At 53.7% G+C, this 17982-nt stretch overlaps 1 protein-coding gene across 1 annotated transcript; it reads right to left on the bottom strand.

Annotated features, from left to right (window-relative positions):
• Positions 1 to 418: 418 nt before the first annotated feature.
• Positions 419 to 15048, bottom strand: LOC114812924 (NACHT, LRR and PYD domains-containing protein 3-like). The gene is made up of 12 exons (XM_039912453.1): positions 14907 to 15048; positions 13583 to 13890; positions 8377 to 8457; positions 7866 to 7922; positions 5716 to 7498; positions 4661 to 4831; positions 3438 to 3608; positions 2521 to 2691; positions 1781 to 1951; positions 1481 to 1648; positions 1294 to 1341; positions 419 to 988 (listed from the first exon to the last, which is right to left on the bottom strand). The coding sequence occupies exons 2-12, from the start codon at positions 13872 to 13874 to the stop codon at positions 895 to 897; spliced, it is 3207 nt and encodes a 1068-aa protein (XP_039768387.1). The 5' UTR covers positions 13875 to 13890; positions 14907 to 15048; the 3' UTR covers positions 419 to 894.
• Between the last annotated feature and the right edge of the window lie 2934 nt (positions 15049 to 17982).

Below are 17982 nucleotides of genomic sequence, written 5' to 3'. Positions count from 1 at the left end.
CATACACACACACACACACACATCCCACCTGCACATCATGGGTGGGGGGTGGTGGGGAGGGGGGGGGCTGTAATCCTAGCAGCATCTGGTGGGGGGAAAGAGAGGGGAAGGATGTAATTCTCTCCCTCCCTCTTTTTCCCTCCCAATCTTGCCCATCTGCTTTCGGAAATCCGACCGGGAGTCGAGGAGGAGATGGCGGGGCCAGGGTGGAGGAGAGAGGACCGGAGGCCCTCGGTGGGGGGTGGGGGCCGTGCGGTCCCTCCCTCCTCCCTTCCTCCCTCTTGCTTCCAGTATTGGCTGAGGCTAGTATTAGGCCACGGAGAAAGGGCTGAGACGAGAGGCCTCCTTCCCCTCTCCCATGGCCGTGCCCTCCCCATCCCTTCCCTTCTCTCCGAGGCTCCGACAAAAAGAAGCAAAATGCGTCTATTTTTTTTATGTATTAAAGTGGAATGTGTAGCCAGCTCTCCCCCATCCTTCCCTTTGCCTTTTATTTTTTCTAAATAAAGTTGATGGTGATGACTCCTGGAGTTAGATATGGGCGGGGGGAGGGGAAGGCAGTCAGTGCTCGACCCCACGGGCCGATCGCAGGCACAAATCAACCCTTCTCCCTTTCTGTACCTTCTGCGGTTGTGATGGCCTGGGTGCGGCGGCCCTGTGCTTTTCCAGAGCCCAGCGTTCTTGGGGAAGGTAGTAGGCCCGTCCTCCCTCCCTCCCTCTCCACATTCCACTAACTGGAGCCCAGCCTCCCTTGAGGAAATGGAGGCAGCGTGGAGCAAGGGGCCGACCAGCTGTTCGACAACAGATGGGTCACAGAGCCAGGACCCGGCCCTTGGTCACACAGCCCTCTGCTGCGTGGAAGGGACCAACCTGGCCCGGGCGGCGTCCCAGCACCCATCACTTAGCGGTCTCGTCTTCTGGGGCTTCTCCGCCTGTAGCCTCGCCGACCACGTCTGGCTCCCAGGGCTTCTTGCCCCAAGGATTAAAATACCTGTGGGAGGATTACGGGCAAGAGTCTCACCCGCACGGCTCGGTGCCCATCATTTGGCATGGGCACGGGACGGGAGCTCCTCTGGGTGAGGCGTGGGCGGGTCCCGTGCCCACGGGTCTCCCTATAGAGGGGGGTTGTCGTAATGACATCATCCCTGGGCTCTGCCTGAGCCCTGAAGGAGGGAAAGGTAGGCGGAGCAAATTTCTGACTCTCGATCAGAGGGGAAATCAAACTCCAAATGCTCCAGCTCCGGGCACCTGAAGGAGAGCATGGGGGGTGGGGGGTGGGGGGGTGATTGCACTTACATGGAGTAGCGGCTCCTAGTAGTTGAGGGAAGCTGGTTAAACAGGAGCCTGTGAGAGACGAGGAGAGTTCCTGGCCTCCCCTTCTGGTTGGCTCAGTCATCCCTCTTACCCACTCGCTCCTAATTAAGGTGAGTGAGAAGGAGAGTCCCACCTGATGGGCCTCCCCTCTCCCCGGCCCCTGACTCACTCAAGCCGGCAGAGGTGGGTGGCCTCCCTCCAGATGACGTCCAGGTGGGGGATGCTAAGATTGCTCAGCTTGTTGCCATTGAGGATCAACGCCTCCAGGGTCTGATTCTGAGCCAGGGCCTGAGCCAGGGTGGGCATGCAGGCATCTGTAAGGCCGTTGGCTTCCAGGCTGGAGGAAGCGGAGGGTTGAGAGATTGTGGGCGGGGTGGGGGATCCCGCCCAGCCCTGCCCTAGTCTGCCCTCCCCCACAGGGCCCTCGAGGGTGGGGGACTCCCCCACCCCGGCCGGCCTGCATACTCACTCCAGTTTGAGCAGGCCGCAGGTCGGATCGCTCAGGGCTGGTGCCAGAATTAGGAGGCCTGGGTCGCCCAGAGAGTTGAAGCCAAGCTTGAGGCAGGTCAGGGCTGGCAGTTTGGGCAGCAGGGACGATAAGGCAGGGACACACTCTTGTGTGAGCCCGTTCTCCACCAGACTAGGAGAGGAGCCAGAGAAGTGGCCCGGGCCCGGGGCCGGCAGATGGAGAGGACCCTCCAACCCCCACCCTGCTGGCGGAGACATCGAGTCACCGGCTTCCCAACTTCCCACGAAGCCTGGGTTCTGAACGTCGGCGAGAGGATGGTGCTTTGGAATCCAGGACATCCCAGGTTTGGGCCCTTTCGGCCTTTTGGGGAGGCTTCGTTCTGGGTTCTGGCATTTGTTCCAGAGGCCCTTGGGGTGGGTTTAAAGGTGGAGTTGGGAGGAGTAGCTCCAACATTTGCCAGGAGATGTTGGCCTTCCGGAGCAGCCGGGGGTGGAGGGAGGGAGGGAACACGAAAGGGAACACGGAAGGGAGGGAGATTCCCCAGGGCAAGAGCCTTCCTGAGCCCCCGCTCACTCCTCTCCCTGCATCTGGACCTGTTAAGTGGAAGGGAAGCTTCTCGAGGGCCTGATCCCAAGTGTTTGGTGCAGTGTTCTGCACACAGCACCAGTAAATCCCACTGATCGATCGAAGATGGGAAACAAGGTCCGAAGAGTCGTGGTACTTCTCCAGGATCCACGTACCTGAGGTTGCGGAGCTGCCCGGCAGCAGCCCCCAGGTGGGCACATAGAAGGACGACCGCTTCATCTCCCAGGCTGTTCCCACTCAGGTCCAGGTGGGTCAGACCCGTGTTGGCCCTGACAAGCAATTCGAGGTGTGGAATACAGCCCTTGGTGAGGAGATTCCCAGAGATCCTAAAAGGGCAGAAACCACAAACCCAAAAAATCGATCGATCAGGGGGTATTCATTCAGCGCTTACTGTATGCAGAGCACTGGACTGAGCACTTGCCAGAGTACGATGCGAGAGTTGGTAGACACTATCCCTGCCCACGAAGAGCTTATCAAAGGAAGACACCAGCTCTTCCAAGGCTTTGATACATACCCCAGCCCCACAGCACTTATGTCAACATCTTATTCTCTACTATTTCCCCTGTCTGCCATATATTTTCATGTCTGTCTCCTGTAGATTGGAAACTCCTCGAGCCTACCAACAACTCTGTTGCATCGTACTCTCCCAAGCCCATCCTACAGTGCTCCTCACACAGTAAACGTTCAGTAAATACCATTCGATTGACCTCGGGCCATAGCGCTCTTCGCGTCTGAGGAGTCTGCAGGAAGAGGTCAGGTCAGAGCTTGGGTCTGGGGGTCAGGAGAAGCGGGTTCTGGTCCAAGTTCTGCCACCAGCTCCTCTGCTCCACAGCCTTTGTCCTCTTGTGGCTTTAGCCCCCCTGCCCGGTCCCGAGATACGCGGGTGGATTTGGAGGGCCGGGGGAATACCGACAGTCCAAGCCCAAGATGTTCCTTTCCCCCGAGATGCATCGGCGAAACAATCCAGGTGACGGGCCGTCTGACTCAACTTGGGATCACCCCAGTCTGCGTTCAAGATGCGGGGTTCTGCATCCCCTTCCCCCCCCCCACCCCGACCGCCCCCCCAACTCACCTGAGCGACTCCAGTTTGCTGTAGGAGAAGCGGAGCAGTCTACAGATCTGACGGAAGCTGGACTCGCAGAGTTGAGTCCCCTGCAGAGTGACCTCACGGGGCCGGTGGGCGGGGACGGCCCAGAAGCAGAACTCCAGAGTGGTCTCTTTGTCCACGTTATTGACCCTCAGGCTGTGGAGACAAGGGGACAGCTGAAGGACAGAGCAGTCTTGGATGGGGCTAAGCTGTCCTGTTCAAGGAGTAAAGGGCCCACCGAGGCTGGAGACAGCAAGGGAACAGGCTTCGAATGCAGGCACTGTGAGAGAGAGAGCGAGCTAGACTGAGCGTTCCAATGTTTGGCCTCTTTGCAGGAAGCATTACGCAAGGTCTTTTCCTAATGACCGTGCTGTTTGTTATGTGCCAAGCACCGGGGCAGATACAATACGATCAGCTCAGACACAGTCCCCGTCCCACACGGGGCTCATGGTCTAAGAGAGAGGGGAGGAAGAACAGGAATTTCATCCCTGGTTTATAGATGAGGAAACTGAGGTCCAGGGAAATTGATTTGGCCAAGGTCATCTAGTAGGTAAGTGATAGAGTGGCGCTTAGAATCCAGGTCTCTGTAGGCCACGTTGCTTTTCCTCTCCCCGAAACTGAGGTGAGTACTTCAGGTTCAGGTGGTGACTTTCCTTTAGGTCCCCCCAAAAAGGGATGAGGCTCATTATCTCTCTCCCCGCTCCACCCAGGGTAGCCGGCAGCAGTAATAGTTGTCTTAGAGAGGGAGTTTCCTATTTCTCAGGCAGGTCCAGGCAGCTGGGTCAGGGAGCCCGTTCTGGGGAGCCCGTGCCAGGGAACCTGTGCCAAGAGAGCTTGTGCCAGGGAGCCTGTTCCGGGGAGCCATTTAAGCCGCATGGCGGAGTGGATAGACCACGGGCCTGGGAGTCAGAAGGTCACGGGTTCCAATCTCGGCTCCACCATTTGCATGCCATGTGACCCTGAGCGAGTCACTTCACTTCTCCGGGCCCCAGTTACCTCATCTGTAAAATGGGCTTTGAGACTGTGAGCCCCAACTGGGACAGGGACTATGTCCAACTCGGTTAGCTCGTATCCACCCCGCCGCTTAGTACAGAGCCTGGCACATAGCAAGTGCTTAACAAGTACCACTATTATAATTATGATGATGATTATTTAGAGTTGATGCAAGCTGGGCTATCACGCACTCTCCCGGCTACACGGGCACTCACCTGCATGGCTCAGAGCCCCACAGAGCAGAGACCTTGAACACCGTTTCCTTCTGGCTGTTGGAGTGGTTGGAACCAAGACCTTGCAGGAGAAGGCTGGTGACACTCTGCTTGGGGGAGAAGCTGCGCCCGATCTCCTGCATGAGGCCGGAGGGGATATCGCTGAGGCCCAGACTGGAAGGCCCAGGAGGGAACAGAGGGAGGAGGAGGAGAAGGAAGAGGCGAGGAAGGGGAAGACAAAGAATCATGAGAGGAAGTACTCCCTTCACCCAAAGAAACCCACTGCTCTACAGAAAAGGCTAAGCCTCCCTGGCCAGAGCTCAAAAATGGAGTTGCAATCTGGAATTCAGGACTGGGAGACGGGGGGGAGGACTAGCAGAGGAGGACGAAAAGGAACTCCCATTTCAGGGAGTCGGGCTTCCCGTAGACGGTACTGAATGTGGAATTGTCCCAGTTTCATCTCCTAGTTCTCTTTTCCTAGGACCCATAATTGTCCCCCGGGCCAGGGACGCAAGCTCCATTTCTCCACTGGAACGTTTCTCCCTCCGACTTAGTCTGCGAGCCCCGTGTGGGGGCAGGACTGAGTCCGACCCGATTGACCTGTATCTACCGCAGCGCTTACAACAGTGCTTGGCACATAGTAAGCGCTTAACAAATACCGTGATTATTCACTGTCGACAAGAAGGGGCCCGTTTCTCCTAAGTGAAATCTCGTGCCCTCACTCTCGTCCCTCCCTGCCTTTCTCCGGAAAGCTGTCCAAGGGGGAATGGGAACCGGATGGCGGGCTGGGAGGTTCTTTTCACCTGTCCTGCAGGTGCCCGATATAATAATAATAATAATGTTGGTATTTGTTAAGCGCTTACTATGTGCCAGGCACTGTTCTAGCGCTGATGAAAACGGAGTCCCTCTCCCTCCCATCCCCGTCCCCATCTCTCTCCTTTCCCTGACCGGAGGGAAGGGCCGATGAGCGGGGCTAGGGCGGGACCCCGGGAGAGGATCCTGCCTCGGAGAGGGAGAGAAGAGCTGGGTGTCCCTCTGCCCCCCGCCCCGGGACTTACTGCAGGGCCTGACACTTGCCGAGGGCAGGCAGCAGCAGGCGGATATCCCCTTGGTCCAGGCCGCAGGAGTAGAGGTGCAGGCAGCTGACGGAAGCGCAGCAGCCCAAGCAATAGGCCAGGGCCAGACAGTCACTCCGTTTGAGGGGGAAGAGAAGGAAGCGGATGTTGAGTTCGCTGGCCACCCGGCCCACCAGGCCATCGCAGTGCCACTCGTACAGGCAGTGCAGGAGCTCCAACAGGAAGCGAGGATCCTCGGCCCGGGGAGACTCGGCCGAACGCTGCACCCAGCTCAGCAGGGCCCCCTCCGGAGAGGGCGTGAGGGCGGCCCGGTGGGGCAGGAGCTGCCTCAGCATGGCCTGGCACTGCGGGTGGCTGAGGCCGAAGAGGAAACGGATGGTCTGGAGCAGGTGGCCGTTCTCCGCCTGCAGGCCCGCCTCCAGGAGGTGGGCGAGCCCCAGCTCAGGCCGAGCCCCCCGGCCTGGCAAGAAGCAGAAGATGGCGGCGAAGACCTCCTGGAGCATCACGTGGCCGAAGCTGTAGACGGTCTCCACCGTCACCCCCTGGCGGAGGACGGCGCTCAGGAAGATGGTGGGCGGGGCGGCGGCGGGCAGCCCGTGGGCCTCCAGGTCCTCTTGGTCAAAGATGACCTTGCGGGCCATGAGGCCGTGGACCGCCAGGGTCCCCAGCTGCTCCAGGAGGGAGTCGGCGGGCGCCCTGGCTCCCCGCCGGCGGTGGAACCGCAGCAGGATGCTCAGGAAGTGCAGGAAGACCTGGGTGGTGGTCTGGAGCCCATCCAGGCCCTGCCCCTTTTCCAGCTGCTTGTGCAGCACGGTGCACACGATCCAGCACACCAAGGGCACGAAGCACATGGTGGACAAGGCCTCGTTGCCCTGCACGGCCTCGTAGGCTTCCCGGCCCCGTTTGGCGTCGCCGAAGAACCTGGTGAAGAAGGCCTGGCGCTCGGGCTCCAGGAAGCCCAGCACCTCCAGGTGGACGTCGGCCCGGATGCAGCCCTCCACCTGCTCCAGGGCCGAGGGGCGGGTGGTCACCACCACCAGGCAGCCCGGGAGCAGCCGCTGCCGCAACAGAAGTCTGACCGTGGCGGCGGCGGGACGGCGCCGGCGGACCGCCGCCCCGGCCCGGCGCCATCCAGCCGATGCCGCCGCCTCCTCCTCCTGCCCTTCCTCCTCCTCTCCCTCCTCCTCCGCCCCCCTCTCGTCGTCCTCCAGAGAGCGGGGCAGCTGCAGCTCGTCAAAGCCATCCAGCAGGAACAGGAGCCTCTGCGGGGAGGAGAAGATCTGGCCCACGTGGGGGCCGAGGGCCGGGCAGTCGGACAGAACGAGGTCCACCAGGCTGCGCGGGCGCGGCTCGACCCCCAGCTCGCGGCAGTTGAAGAGGAAGACCCAGTCGAAGCGGTCGTGGTAGAGCCGCTGGGAGGCCCAGGCCAGCATGATCTTGTGGGCCGTGTAGCTCTTGCCGATGCCGGCCGCCCCCTGCAGCACGACGGTGAGGGGCCGGCGGCCCCCGGGGCCATCCAGGAGGTGGTCCAGGTGGACCCGGTCCGAGCCGCCCTCGCCGCAGAGCCGCAGCAGCTCCAGGTGTCTCGGGCCCTTGGACAGCAGCTCTGGCTCCCGCTCGCTGGCCGGGCGGCACCGGCGGATGATCAGCGGGGCCACGTAGTGCTGCTCCAGGGAGCGCCAGGCCCCCGGCAGGGAGTTGTAGTCCTTCACGCGCTCGTACTTGTGCCGGATCTCTGAGCGGTACATCTCCTGGGAGATCTTCCCTAGATGGCGTTCCCGGGGGCGGGAGGAGGTGTGATGGGAGAGTCTGGCTCGGGGCAGGGACGACCCAAGCGGGACAGGTTCTCCCCCAGTGCCACCCCACGCTCCCAGGGGACCTCGCTGGGGTCGGCTCCAGGCAAGATTCGTTTCCGAAGGAGCGGACGTGAGGGGAGGAGAGCGTAGGGCCTTGGGGGCGGAGAGGTGGGACCCGGTGCGGGGCTGCCTGGGCCGGGCCCTGCCAGGGGTCACGGTGGGGTCGGGGTGGGGGTGGCGGATCCTGATGCCAGGGGGACGCGGGTTTCCCGGAGGGGAGGATGGGAGGTGGAGAGCTGACAGGGGCCACTCGGGGACTCCAGGATGGTTACTCACAACTTGCTCTCTTTTTGCCTCTGGACCTCTGCCGGGCGTCGGGAGCCACTGCTGCTTCTGGCAGGAGGAAGCGGGTTGTGTGAAATGGCTTCCTCCCCACCGTGCCTGGCGACCCGCCCATGGAGAACCCTGACTCCCCCTCCTCACCGCCCCCCACCTCAGCTAGGAAGCGATTTGGGGCTGAGTAGAGAAGCAGCGTGGCTCAGTGGAAAGAGCACGGGCTTTGGAGTCGGGGCTCATGAGTTCGAATCCCAGCTCTGCCACTTGGCTGTGTGACTGTGGGCAAGTCACTTAACTTCTCTGGGCCTCAGTTCTCTCATCTGTAAAATGGGGATTAAGACTGTGAGCCCCACGTGGGACAACCTGATTCCCCTATGTCTACCCCAGCGCTTAGAACAGTGCTCGGCACATAGTAAGCGCTTAACAAATACCAACTTTATTTGGTTCTGTCTCCCACCCCCCCCCGACCCCTCGCAACCCCACTCCCTTCCTCCCTCCCTCCCAAGGCCACCTGAGAAAGAGGCACTCGCTCTGCTTGTCCTCTTTTGGAGACTCAAGCTGGAAATCAGGCTGGCTGGGGAGCACTGGGTCTCTAGAAAGCAGACAGGGCAGGACCGGCTCAGCCTCGGGACCAGGCTTTCTCTTTCCACCGCGGCCTCCCGGCCGTTCGCAACCGCTTCTCCCAAACGACTGGGTCCTTGGGCGATTTCCCATCCACACCGACCACTGGGAGGGGTCGGCACGGGAAGGATCGGCATTTCCGACACGGGGCTGAGACTGGACTGCGGCAGAACCCTTGGTCCTTCACGGTGGAAATGAGAGCGGTATTGAAAATGACTACGGACTAGGAGTCATCGCTTTCACCCACACGACTCCTTTCACTGGGGCTCATGGGCGTCCTCAGACCCGATTTCCATCCACGCGACGACTTAGGGAGGTGCTTTTTTCTCAGAGAACACAGGGCCCGGGTTTCTCAGCCGCGTATTGATCTGTCGGGTTCCGACTCGGTTGTAAATCTCCTAAGGGAAGGATCTTTGTTCTGAAAGAAGACTCACTCTGTCATTGGCATGCAGTCACTCTGGGGTCATTCAGACCCTAGGCACCGAATTTAACTGGATCAATCAGGCAATCAGTGGTACTTATTGAGCGCTTACTGGGCGCAGAGCGCTTTACTGAGGGCTTGGGAGAGTACGATACAACAGAGTAGACACGTTCCCTGCCCATGGTGAGCTTGTGGGCTAGAGCGGGGGAATCAAACTCCAAACGGTCCCCGGCTTCTTTGGCAGCCAGGTCAATATTCCTCCTCTTTAAAAACCCTGTCAGAAAACTAAATGTTTCTTCTATGCAGTCAGTGGTATTGATGGGAAGCTGGGTGATCTAGTGGAATTGGGCAGGGGCCAGGGAGTCAGATAACCTGAGTTCTAATCTCTGCTCTGCCACTTGAACGCTGTCACTTAACTCCTCTGGGCCTCAGTTTCTTCATCTGTAAAATGGGGATTAAATATGTGTTCTCCTTCCTACTTAGACTGTGAGCCCCATGTGGGTCATAGAAGACCAAACATCAGGAATTGGGTCTGGGACCAGAGTTAGTGAAACAGTTCAATAGAAGGCAAGACTCTTCTTTGGAAAACGGGAAGCAGGTTGGCCTGGTGGAATGAGCACGGGCCCGGGAGTCAGAGGACCTAAGTTCTAATCCCAGTTCTGCCGATTTCTTGCTTGCTGTGTGACTTTGGGGAAGTCACTTAACTGCTCTGTGCCTCAGTTTCCCCAACTGCAACATGGAGATCCGATGCTTATCCTCTCTCTTAGACTGTGAGCCCCAAGAGGGACAGCGACTGTGTCCAATCTGATCAAGAGAAGCAGCATGGCTCACTGGAAAGAGCCCGGGCTTGGGAGTCAGAGGTCATGGGTTCGAATGCCAAATATGCCACTTGTCAGCTGTGTGACTGTGGGCAAGTCACTTAACTTCTCGGGGCTTCAGTTCCCTCATCTGTAAAATGGGGATGAAGACTGTGAGCCTCACGTGGGACAACCTGATTACCCTGTAAATCTACCCCAGTGCTTAGCACAGTGCTCTGCACATAGTAAGCGCTTAACAAATACCAACATTATTATTATTGACTTATATCTACCCCAATGCTTAGAACAGTGCTTGGCACATAATAAGGACTTAACGAATACAATAATAATAATAACAATAATAATCATAATAATAATACACAGAGACGCCAGGCAGAGGAGCTTGCCGAAACCTCACAGCAGAACACGTGTGTTGAAGGTTTTGCCAGGAAGAAGACCTGTCTGCCGACATGAGGCTTGGGTGAGCTAAGTAAACTTTTCCGGAATTCTAAAATCACATCTCCAAGAGGCCCTCCTGGACCAGACCCTCATTTCCACTAGTCCCCCTCCCTTCCGTGTCACCTACGCACTTGGATATTACCCACATTCATCTATCTCGCTGCCGACCCTTTTCCCACATCCCTTCACTGATCTGGAACTCCCTCCCCCTTCATAGCTGACAGATCATCACTCTCCCCACCTTCTAAGCCTTATTAAAAGCACAGCTCTTCCAAGAGGCCTTCCCCAACTAAATCCTCTTTTCCCCTACTCCCTCTCCCTTCTGCATCATCTAGGCACTTAGAAACGTAATAATACGTAATCTTGGTATTTGTTAAAGACTTATTATGTGTACTGTACCAACAATGGGGTGGATACAAGCAGATTGGGTTGGACACGGTCTCTGTCCCGGATGGGGCTCACAATTTTTGTCCCCATTTTACAGATGAAGTAACTGAGGCACAGAGAAGTGAAGTGACTTGCAGATAAGAGCAAGCACGAGAAGCAGCATGACTCAGTGGAAAGAGCCCGGGCTTGGGAGTCAGAGGTCATGGGTTTGAATCCCGGCTCTGCCACCTGTCAGCTGTGTGACTGTGGGCAAGTCACTTAACTTCTCTGGGCCTCAGTTACCTCATCTGTAAAATGAAGATTAACTGTGAGCCTCACGTGGGACAACCTGATGACCCTGTATCTACCCCAGTGCTTAGAACCGTGCTCTGCACATAGTAAGCGCTTAACAAACAAATACCAACATTATTATAAGTGGCAGAGCCAGTACCCTTTAAGTCCCTGATTCAATAGTATTTCTTTTCAATAGTATTTATGGAGCGCTTACTACGTGCAGAGCACTGTATTAAGTGCTTGGAAGGTACAATTTGGCAACAGATAGAGACAATCCCTGCCCATTGACGGGCTTACAGTCTAATCGGGGGAGACAGACAAAAACAGTAGCAATAAATAGAATCAAGGGGATGTACATCTCATTAACAAAATAAATAGGGTAATTAAAATATATACAAATGAGCGGACGAGCACAGTGCTGAGGGGAGGGAGCGGGGAGGAGCAGAGGGAAAGGAGAGGAAAAGGGGGCTTAGCTGAGGGGAGGTGAAGGGGCAGAGAGGGAGCAGAGGGAAAAGGGGAAGCTCAGTCTGGGAAGGCCTCTTGGAGGAGGTGAGTTCTCAGTAGGGCTTTGAAGAGGGAAAGAGAGTTAGTTTGGTGGAAGTGAGGAGGGAGGGCGTTCCAGGACAGCGGTAGGACACGGGCCAGCGGTCGATGGCAGGATAGGCGAGAACGGGGGATGGTGAGGAGGTGGACGACAGAGGAGCGGAACCTACGGGGTGGGCAGTAGAAAGAGAGAAGGGAGGAGAGGTAGGAGGGGGCAAGGGGATTGAGAACCTTGAAGCTAGAGTGAGAAGTTTTTGTTTCGTGCGGAGGTCGATAGGCAACCACTGGAGGTTTTTAAGAAGGGGAGTGACATGCCCAGAGCGTTTCTGCAGGAAGATGAGCCAGGCAGCGGAGTGAAGAGTAGACTGGAGCGGGGAGAGAGAGGAGGAAGGGAAATCAGAGAGAAGGCTGACACAGTAATCCAGCCGTGATATTATGAGAGCCTGTACCAGTAAGATAGCCATTAGGGTAGAGAGGAAAGGGCGGATCTTGGCAATATTATAAAGGTGAGACTGGCAGGTGCTGGTGACGGATTGGATGTATGGGGTGAATGAGAGGGCCTGATATGCGCCCCACCTTCAGTCCCACAGCACTTACATAGGTATCTGTAATTTATTTTTTTTTTTTTAATGTCTGTCTCCCCCTCCAGACAGTAAACCCCATGTGGGCAAAGAATGTGTCTACCAAATCTGTTGTACTGTATTTTCTCAAGCACTGTGTGCTGGGCTCTAAGTTTGAAAAATTCCATTGGTTGATATTTGCAATTTATTTTCCCTCTCTAGACAGTAAACTCCTTGGGAGCAGGGAACGTGTCTACCGACTCTGTTGTACTGTATTTTCCCAATTGCTTGGTACGGTCTCTGCAAGCAGTTAAGCACTTAGTAAATGCCACTGATAGATTGATTCTAAAATGGTGGCTGCCGTAGCTCAGGATTTGTCTACAGAAGACTACGACTGTGTTTGGTGTTTTATCTTTTGTTCTCTTGTCCGAGGGATCATATTTTCTGGAGCTCAAAATAGGACAGGGATGGGGCTTCTCGAGAGCTGGGCCGAAGGCCTCAAGCCCAGAGAAGGAGGAAGAACTGCAGGGCAGGGAGACAGGATAGAACGAGATGAACATAAACACATGGGCAGTGTTGAAAGACCTCTAAACACATGCACGTTCACAAATCCTCCAAGAAACACACCTGCCTGGGATGAGCGACCCAGAGACCAGAGCAGTCAGCAGCAGAACGAGCAGTTAAACGACAAGCAGTGCGGTCTAGTGGAACAGGTAAGGGCCTGGAAGCCGGGGCACCTGGATTCTCTTCCCAGCTCCTCCACTTGCCTGCTCTGTGACCTTGGGCAAATCACTTCTCTGTACCTCGGTTTCTTCATCTGTAAAGTGGGATTTTGAAACCCGTCCTCCTCCCCCCCTTCGATCGTGATCCCCAAGTGGGACGGGATTGCGTCGGGCCCGATCGATCATCTTGGGTCTACTCCGATGCTTGGTACAGTGCTTGATGCTCAGTAAGTGCTTATCAATGCCTCCGTAAATATTATTAACACAGGGGTCTCTGTCGCTGTCGTTACTGCCGTGGTTTCCTTCCCAAACAGTGGCTCCTGGTGTTCTTTCGGGGAGTGCTCTGGGCTCGGCTTTTCGGTCTCTAACTTGCCTGGGATCTCAACAGAAGACCCGATATCTTAAAATTGAAATCTCTACGCACTGTGTTCTTGATACCCTTGCTCTGCTTCTAGTCAAACGCCCAAGAGAGGGCCAGAGAATCCTTGAGTAAAACAGCTCTTCTTCAGCCTTAGGTCTGAGTTAGCTTAACCTAACTCACCCTGGAGACTTGGCAGGACCCTGACGTTAACATATCTTTACTTTGGGATTAGCTCCAGAGTAGGGACAACCTTCTAAAATCACTTGAAAATGAGAACCCGATCTATAAAGAAGACTCTCTGCTCGGAGAGTCCTAGCCCATCCGTTATGGCTTCCACTTCCCCTAGAAAGGAACTGGGCTTCTGGCCGGCCACTCCCTCACAGGAAATGGAAAGGGGAGGTGGGGGGTGGTTGCGAGACAGTAAACGAGATGATGCTTGGCCAGAAAACAAGAGCGGAGCCCGGGTTCAGTCAGGGACCCGGAATGCTGCGGCTTCAGCTCTGCGATCCGGCCCTCTGGATCGGGGCTCGATGGATCCTCCCAGGAGCCCCCTCCGGAAGCGGCCATCTTTACCTGGGACTCTCTCCCGGAGCCTGTTGCTCAGCTCCCTCTGTTGGATATTCTCCAGGACTCTTGCCGCCACGTCCAGGGCCGAGCTGGAACCACAGTAGCTCAGGATGAGCTCGGTGGTGGTCAGCGGGTCAGCCTTCTCCAGGACCCCCCGGGGGATGCTGGCAGCACCACCTTGGCCTCTGGGCGAGGCCCAGAGGGGAATTTCACAGAGTTTCCATTTAAACTTCCTGAATTCGTTCTCCAGCAAATCCTCCAGGGTTTGGGTGAGAAGGTCTCGGATGCTCAGAGCCATGTTGCCGAGCTAGTACCTAGGGAATGAGAGTTCTGCAGGTCAGCCAGGTGGGGTCACTGACCTCACAGGGATCATCTGACCCCTAGCATCAAGACCTGAAGCAGTGGGGTCAAAGGGGCTGGGAGGTGGGAGGCCCCACTTCTCATCTGGCTCTGCCTCAGGCCTGCTGTGTGACCTGAGGCAACTCCATTTTAATGTCTCTGAGCCTCAGATTCCTCATCTGTCAAATGGAAATGAAAGACATGTTCCTCTTCCCCCTTAGACTGTGAGCCCCATGCGATTTAGGGACCGTGTCTGATCTGACAATAATAATAATAATATAATATATTGTTATAGTAATTATAATATATTATATATTATAGTGTATTATAATAATAATAGGGAAGCAGCGTGGCTCGGTGGAAAGAGCCTGGGCTTCGGAGTCAGAGGTCATGGGTTCGACTCCCGGCTCTGCCACTTGTCAGCTGTGTGACTGTGGGCAAGTCACTTAACTTCTCTGTGCCTCAGTTACCTCATCTGTAAAATGGAGATTAACTGTGAGCCTCACGTGGGACGACCTGATTACCCTGTATCTCTTCCCGTGCTTAGAACAGTGCTCTGCACATAGTAAGCGCTTAACAAATACCAATATTATTATTATTATCTGATTGCATTCACTATATTTCACTGTATCTACTTTGGTGTTTAGCATATAGCCAGTGCCCAGCAAATACTGTAATTACTATTATATTTACTATTAAGAACCTAGTAGTTGCAAAGCAGTGGTCCAGGGGTCTCCTGTTTCCTGCACCTCTGATCACAACCTTGTTCCATTACTGCTCATTTCTCTCCGTGCCCTCTTGCCCTGTACTAAATTTTCTGGCCTGTCTCTTGCTGTGAGTTATCTTGGGCCTCCACATCCGGATACCCAAATGAGTTAAAGAAAACCATTGCACGCTTGGCATCTCTCCCCTTCAAGCCCCTTGAGTCACTGGACAGATCCCACTCGGTAGATCCTTGTTTTCAAAAAAACTCAAAACCAGACCAACATACCAGCAAAGCCGTGAGGAAGAGGAGAGGCACCCAGATGTGAGCCTTTTGAAAACAGATATTCAGAAGTCTTGTTTTTTTCTTGACTCCTCGGTCTGGGGAAGTATTCCTGGGAGTTAACGTGCAGCTCGAGTTACTCAAGAAGAAGATTACCACTAGGAGAAGCTACTTTGATTTTCTTGGGAAATGCCTGGGGGCAGAACTATGGCTGGGACTGAATATCGATAGCCGATTGGACGGTTTAGCCTGATGACGGTTGGGGCCCCGGAGTTAGCCTTTCAGGACACTGGGACCACAAGACACTTTAGAGAGAAGTTTACATTTCCTGTGTTCAACACTTAGGCAACAATCTTTCCTGTTTTTCACTTCCCCATCTTCTTCTTTCATGCCCAGTGCCTATTTCTCATCCCCAGATTTCTAACTGAATTCTGTCACACGCCTTGAACCCTGAAATTTCAAATGAAGCCGCACATTGGACTCTTCACTCCGCTGACCCAACTTTCTGAGCAACCATTTGGCTTTTAGAGGGGAGCTTGAAAAGCCAAGCTTCACTAGGAGAGCTGGAGTGGGTGCCAGGGTCTTCCACCTGGTTTCTCGTCCCTGTTTCTGTCTGCCATACACCAGACTATTGGCATCTGCTCTCTGTTCCAGCAGGTGGGGCATAGAAGTGGAATCAACTAGAAGGGTTTTCCGAACCCCCTTCGAAAGACGACGAGATATATGACGCAGAGATATGAAATATCGAAATGACTCTCTCCCCTGGACATCTCCTCCTCACTTAATAATAATAATAATAATGTTGGTATTTGTTAAGCGCTTACTATGTGCCGAGCACTGTTCTAAGCGCTGGGGTAGACATAGGGGAATCAGGTTGTCCCACGTGGGGCTCACAGTCTTAATCCCCATTTTACAGATGAGGGAACTGAGGCACAGAGAAGTTAAGTGACTTGCCTACAGTCACACAGCCGACAAGTGGCAGAGCTGGGATTCGAACTCATGAGCCCTGACTCCAAAGCCCGTGCTCTTTCCACTGAGCCACGCTGCTTCTCACTTCCACATAAGCGTTCACAACCACTGCTGAATGTAGGGAGTCAGCACTTATTCATCCACATATCCAACTTGTCATTCTCTATTTCCTTCTTCACTAAGTATTTAGCGTCTGACCCCGCTGTTAAATTTTTCAGATGCTTGAGGGCAGGGATTCATGCCGTCCAACTCTGGTTTACCCTCCCAAGTGCAATGCTCTGCACTCAGTAGACACCCAGTAAAATGGTTTTAGTTGATCTTTGAGGTGTAGAACCCTGTACAGGGTACTTGGGGGTTTACCAGAAAAAATCTAAAGAGATGTGTATTCAAGCAGCTTCTGATCTAATGGTGGAGACAATAAGTGGTGCTTGACAAAGATACAGTATAGGAAAGAGGGGGAAGAATAGAAAACAAATCAGTTAGTTGATAAATGCTTGTGTGCTGAGCTGGCTGATGGCTTGGCATTCCTGGTAAGGTTTTGGGGTTTTTTAAATGGTATCTGTTAAGCACTTCTTTCTATTTCTTTCAGGCACTATACTAAGCACTGGAGTATATATGAGCTAATCAGGTTGGATACCATCCGTGTTCCACATAGGACTCACAGCCTTAATCCCCATTTTCAGATGAGGTAGCTGAGGCACAGAGAAGTTAAGTGATTCACCCAAGGTCACACAGCAGGTAAGTGGTGGAGTCAGGATGAGAACCCAGGTCCTTCCGACTCTCAGGCCAGGGTGCGATCCATCAGGCCGCGATGCTTCTCAGCGGGCAAGTGGTAGGAATCGATCAGATTGCCTTACGAAGAGAATGTCTCCAGGTTTAAATGTTATTTTTGATATTGATTGATTTTCCTTCCTGAATTCATTTTAGTGAACGCACCCTGTGGCTTCACATATGTATAGTAGTTTCAATTTGCCAAGAGCAAATGTTGTATATGTGGTTTCCAGTACACGAGGGCTTCCCGTTTTTTCTGTGACCACTGCCTTAGCAAAGCTTTTTTCATTCTTCAACACATCGCAGCTATAACATACTCTTCTCCACAGCTTTGGATTGACAGTGATTGTTTCCAAGTTAGTTGGGACTATCTGTAGGTTCGTGTATCTATATTTGCAGATACACATACCTACATCTAGTATATATACATACCTATGTATAATATATATGTGTGTTGTGTGTGTGTGTTTATATATATATATATATATATATATATATATATATATGTATTTATCTATGTGTATGTATGTATTTTTTGTCTATAATACTTCAGAGCAAAACTTTATAGCTTGAGTGGCCTTTTTTGCAAGTACTTGTCAGGATCATTTGTCCATAAAACACTGGTTTTGGCAATCTGTCCTTTTGGAACCTGCCCCAGTCCACCCAAATTGAGTCATGAGGATGTAGAGTTCAATGCCGGAGACATCGCAACCTTGGAACACTGAAGTGTTTTTTTTGTAAATATTTAACCTTGACACTGGTACCCAAAAAGTGCGTGTGAAATTGGTCAAATATTATGAGGTGTCTGTCGTGGATCAGTCCAAACCTCAGGGTCAGAGAGTCAAGTATCAGTGACCAGTGAATAGTATACCTCATGAAGCAATGGGTTATTTTTCCTGGAAGTCAACCAATGGTATTTATCAAGCACTTACTGTTTGCAGAGCACTGTACTAAGTACTTGGTAGAATACAGTACAACAGTAATCTCAGGCATATTCCCTGACCACAAGGAGCTCACAGTCTAGAGGACTCACAGCCTGACAATGCTCTGGTAGTCACGAGGAACTGAATCTTAAGCCTTCTTTGGGTCAAATGATACAAAGTGGAGATCAATTTGTGTGTCTGGTATTTTTCTTGGACTTGTCTAGTTACCTCTATCCTTTCCAGATATATCTACAGACCAGAAATTGCACTGGCTTTCCAGGAGAATGTTTTCAGAAATTTCACTTGTGAGCTTTTTCACCAAAAGTTTTGTCAAACATTTACCAGCAAGGTAAAAAGTAAGTTACTTGCATAGCCTTATCCCTTTTGTGTATTTAGACATTGTTAGCATTTTTAAGTTT

The sequence above is a fragment of the Ornithorhynchus anatinus genome, chromosome 6 (genome assembly GCF_004115215.2).
Source record: "Ornithorhynchus anatinus isolate Pmale09 chromosome 6, mOrnAna1.pri.v4, whole genome shotgun sequence".
Taxonomy (NCBI): domain Eukaryota; kingdom Metazoa; phylum Chordata; class Mammalia; order Monotremata; family Ornithorhynchidae; genus Ornithorhynchus; species Ornithorhynchus anatinus.
Note: the sequence above shows the minus strand (reverse complement) of the source record. Positions and strands in the feature narration are given on the sequence as shown.

Coding starts and splice junctions, on each gene's coding strand:
- LOC114812924 (XM_039912453.1), bottom strand. CDS start 13,874: ATGGCTCTGAGCATCCGAGACCTTCTCACCCAAACCCTGGAGGATTTG. Junction 2,692..3,437: donor AGCAAACTGGAGTCGCTCAG/GTGAGTTGGGGG, acceptor CTGCCCTTTTAG/GATCTCTGGGAATCTCCTCA. Junction 989..1,293: donor ACTAGGAGCCGCTACTCCAT/GTAAGTGCAATC, acceptor ATCCTCCCACAG/GTATTTTAATCCTTGGGGCA.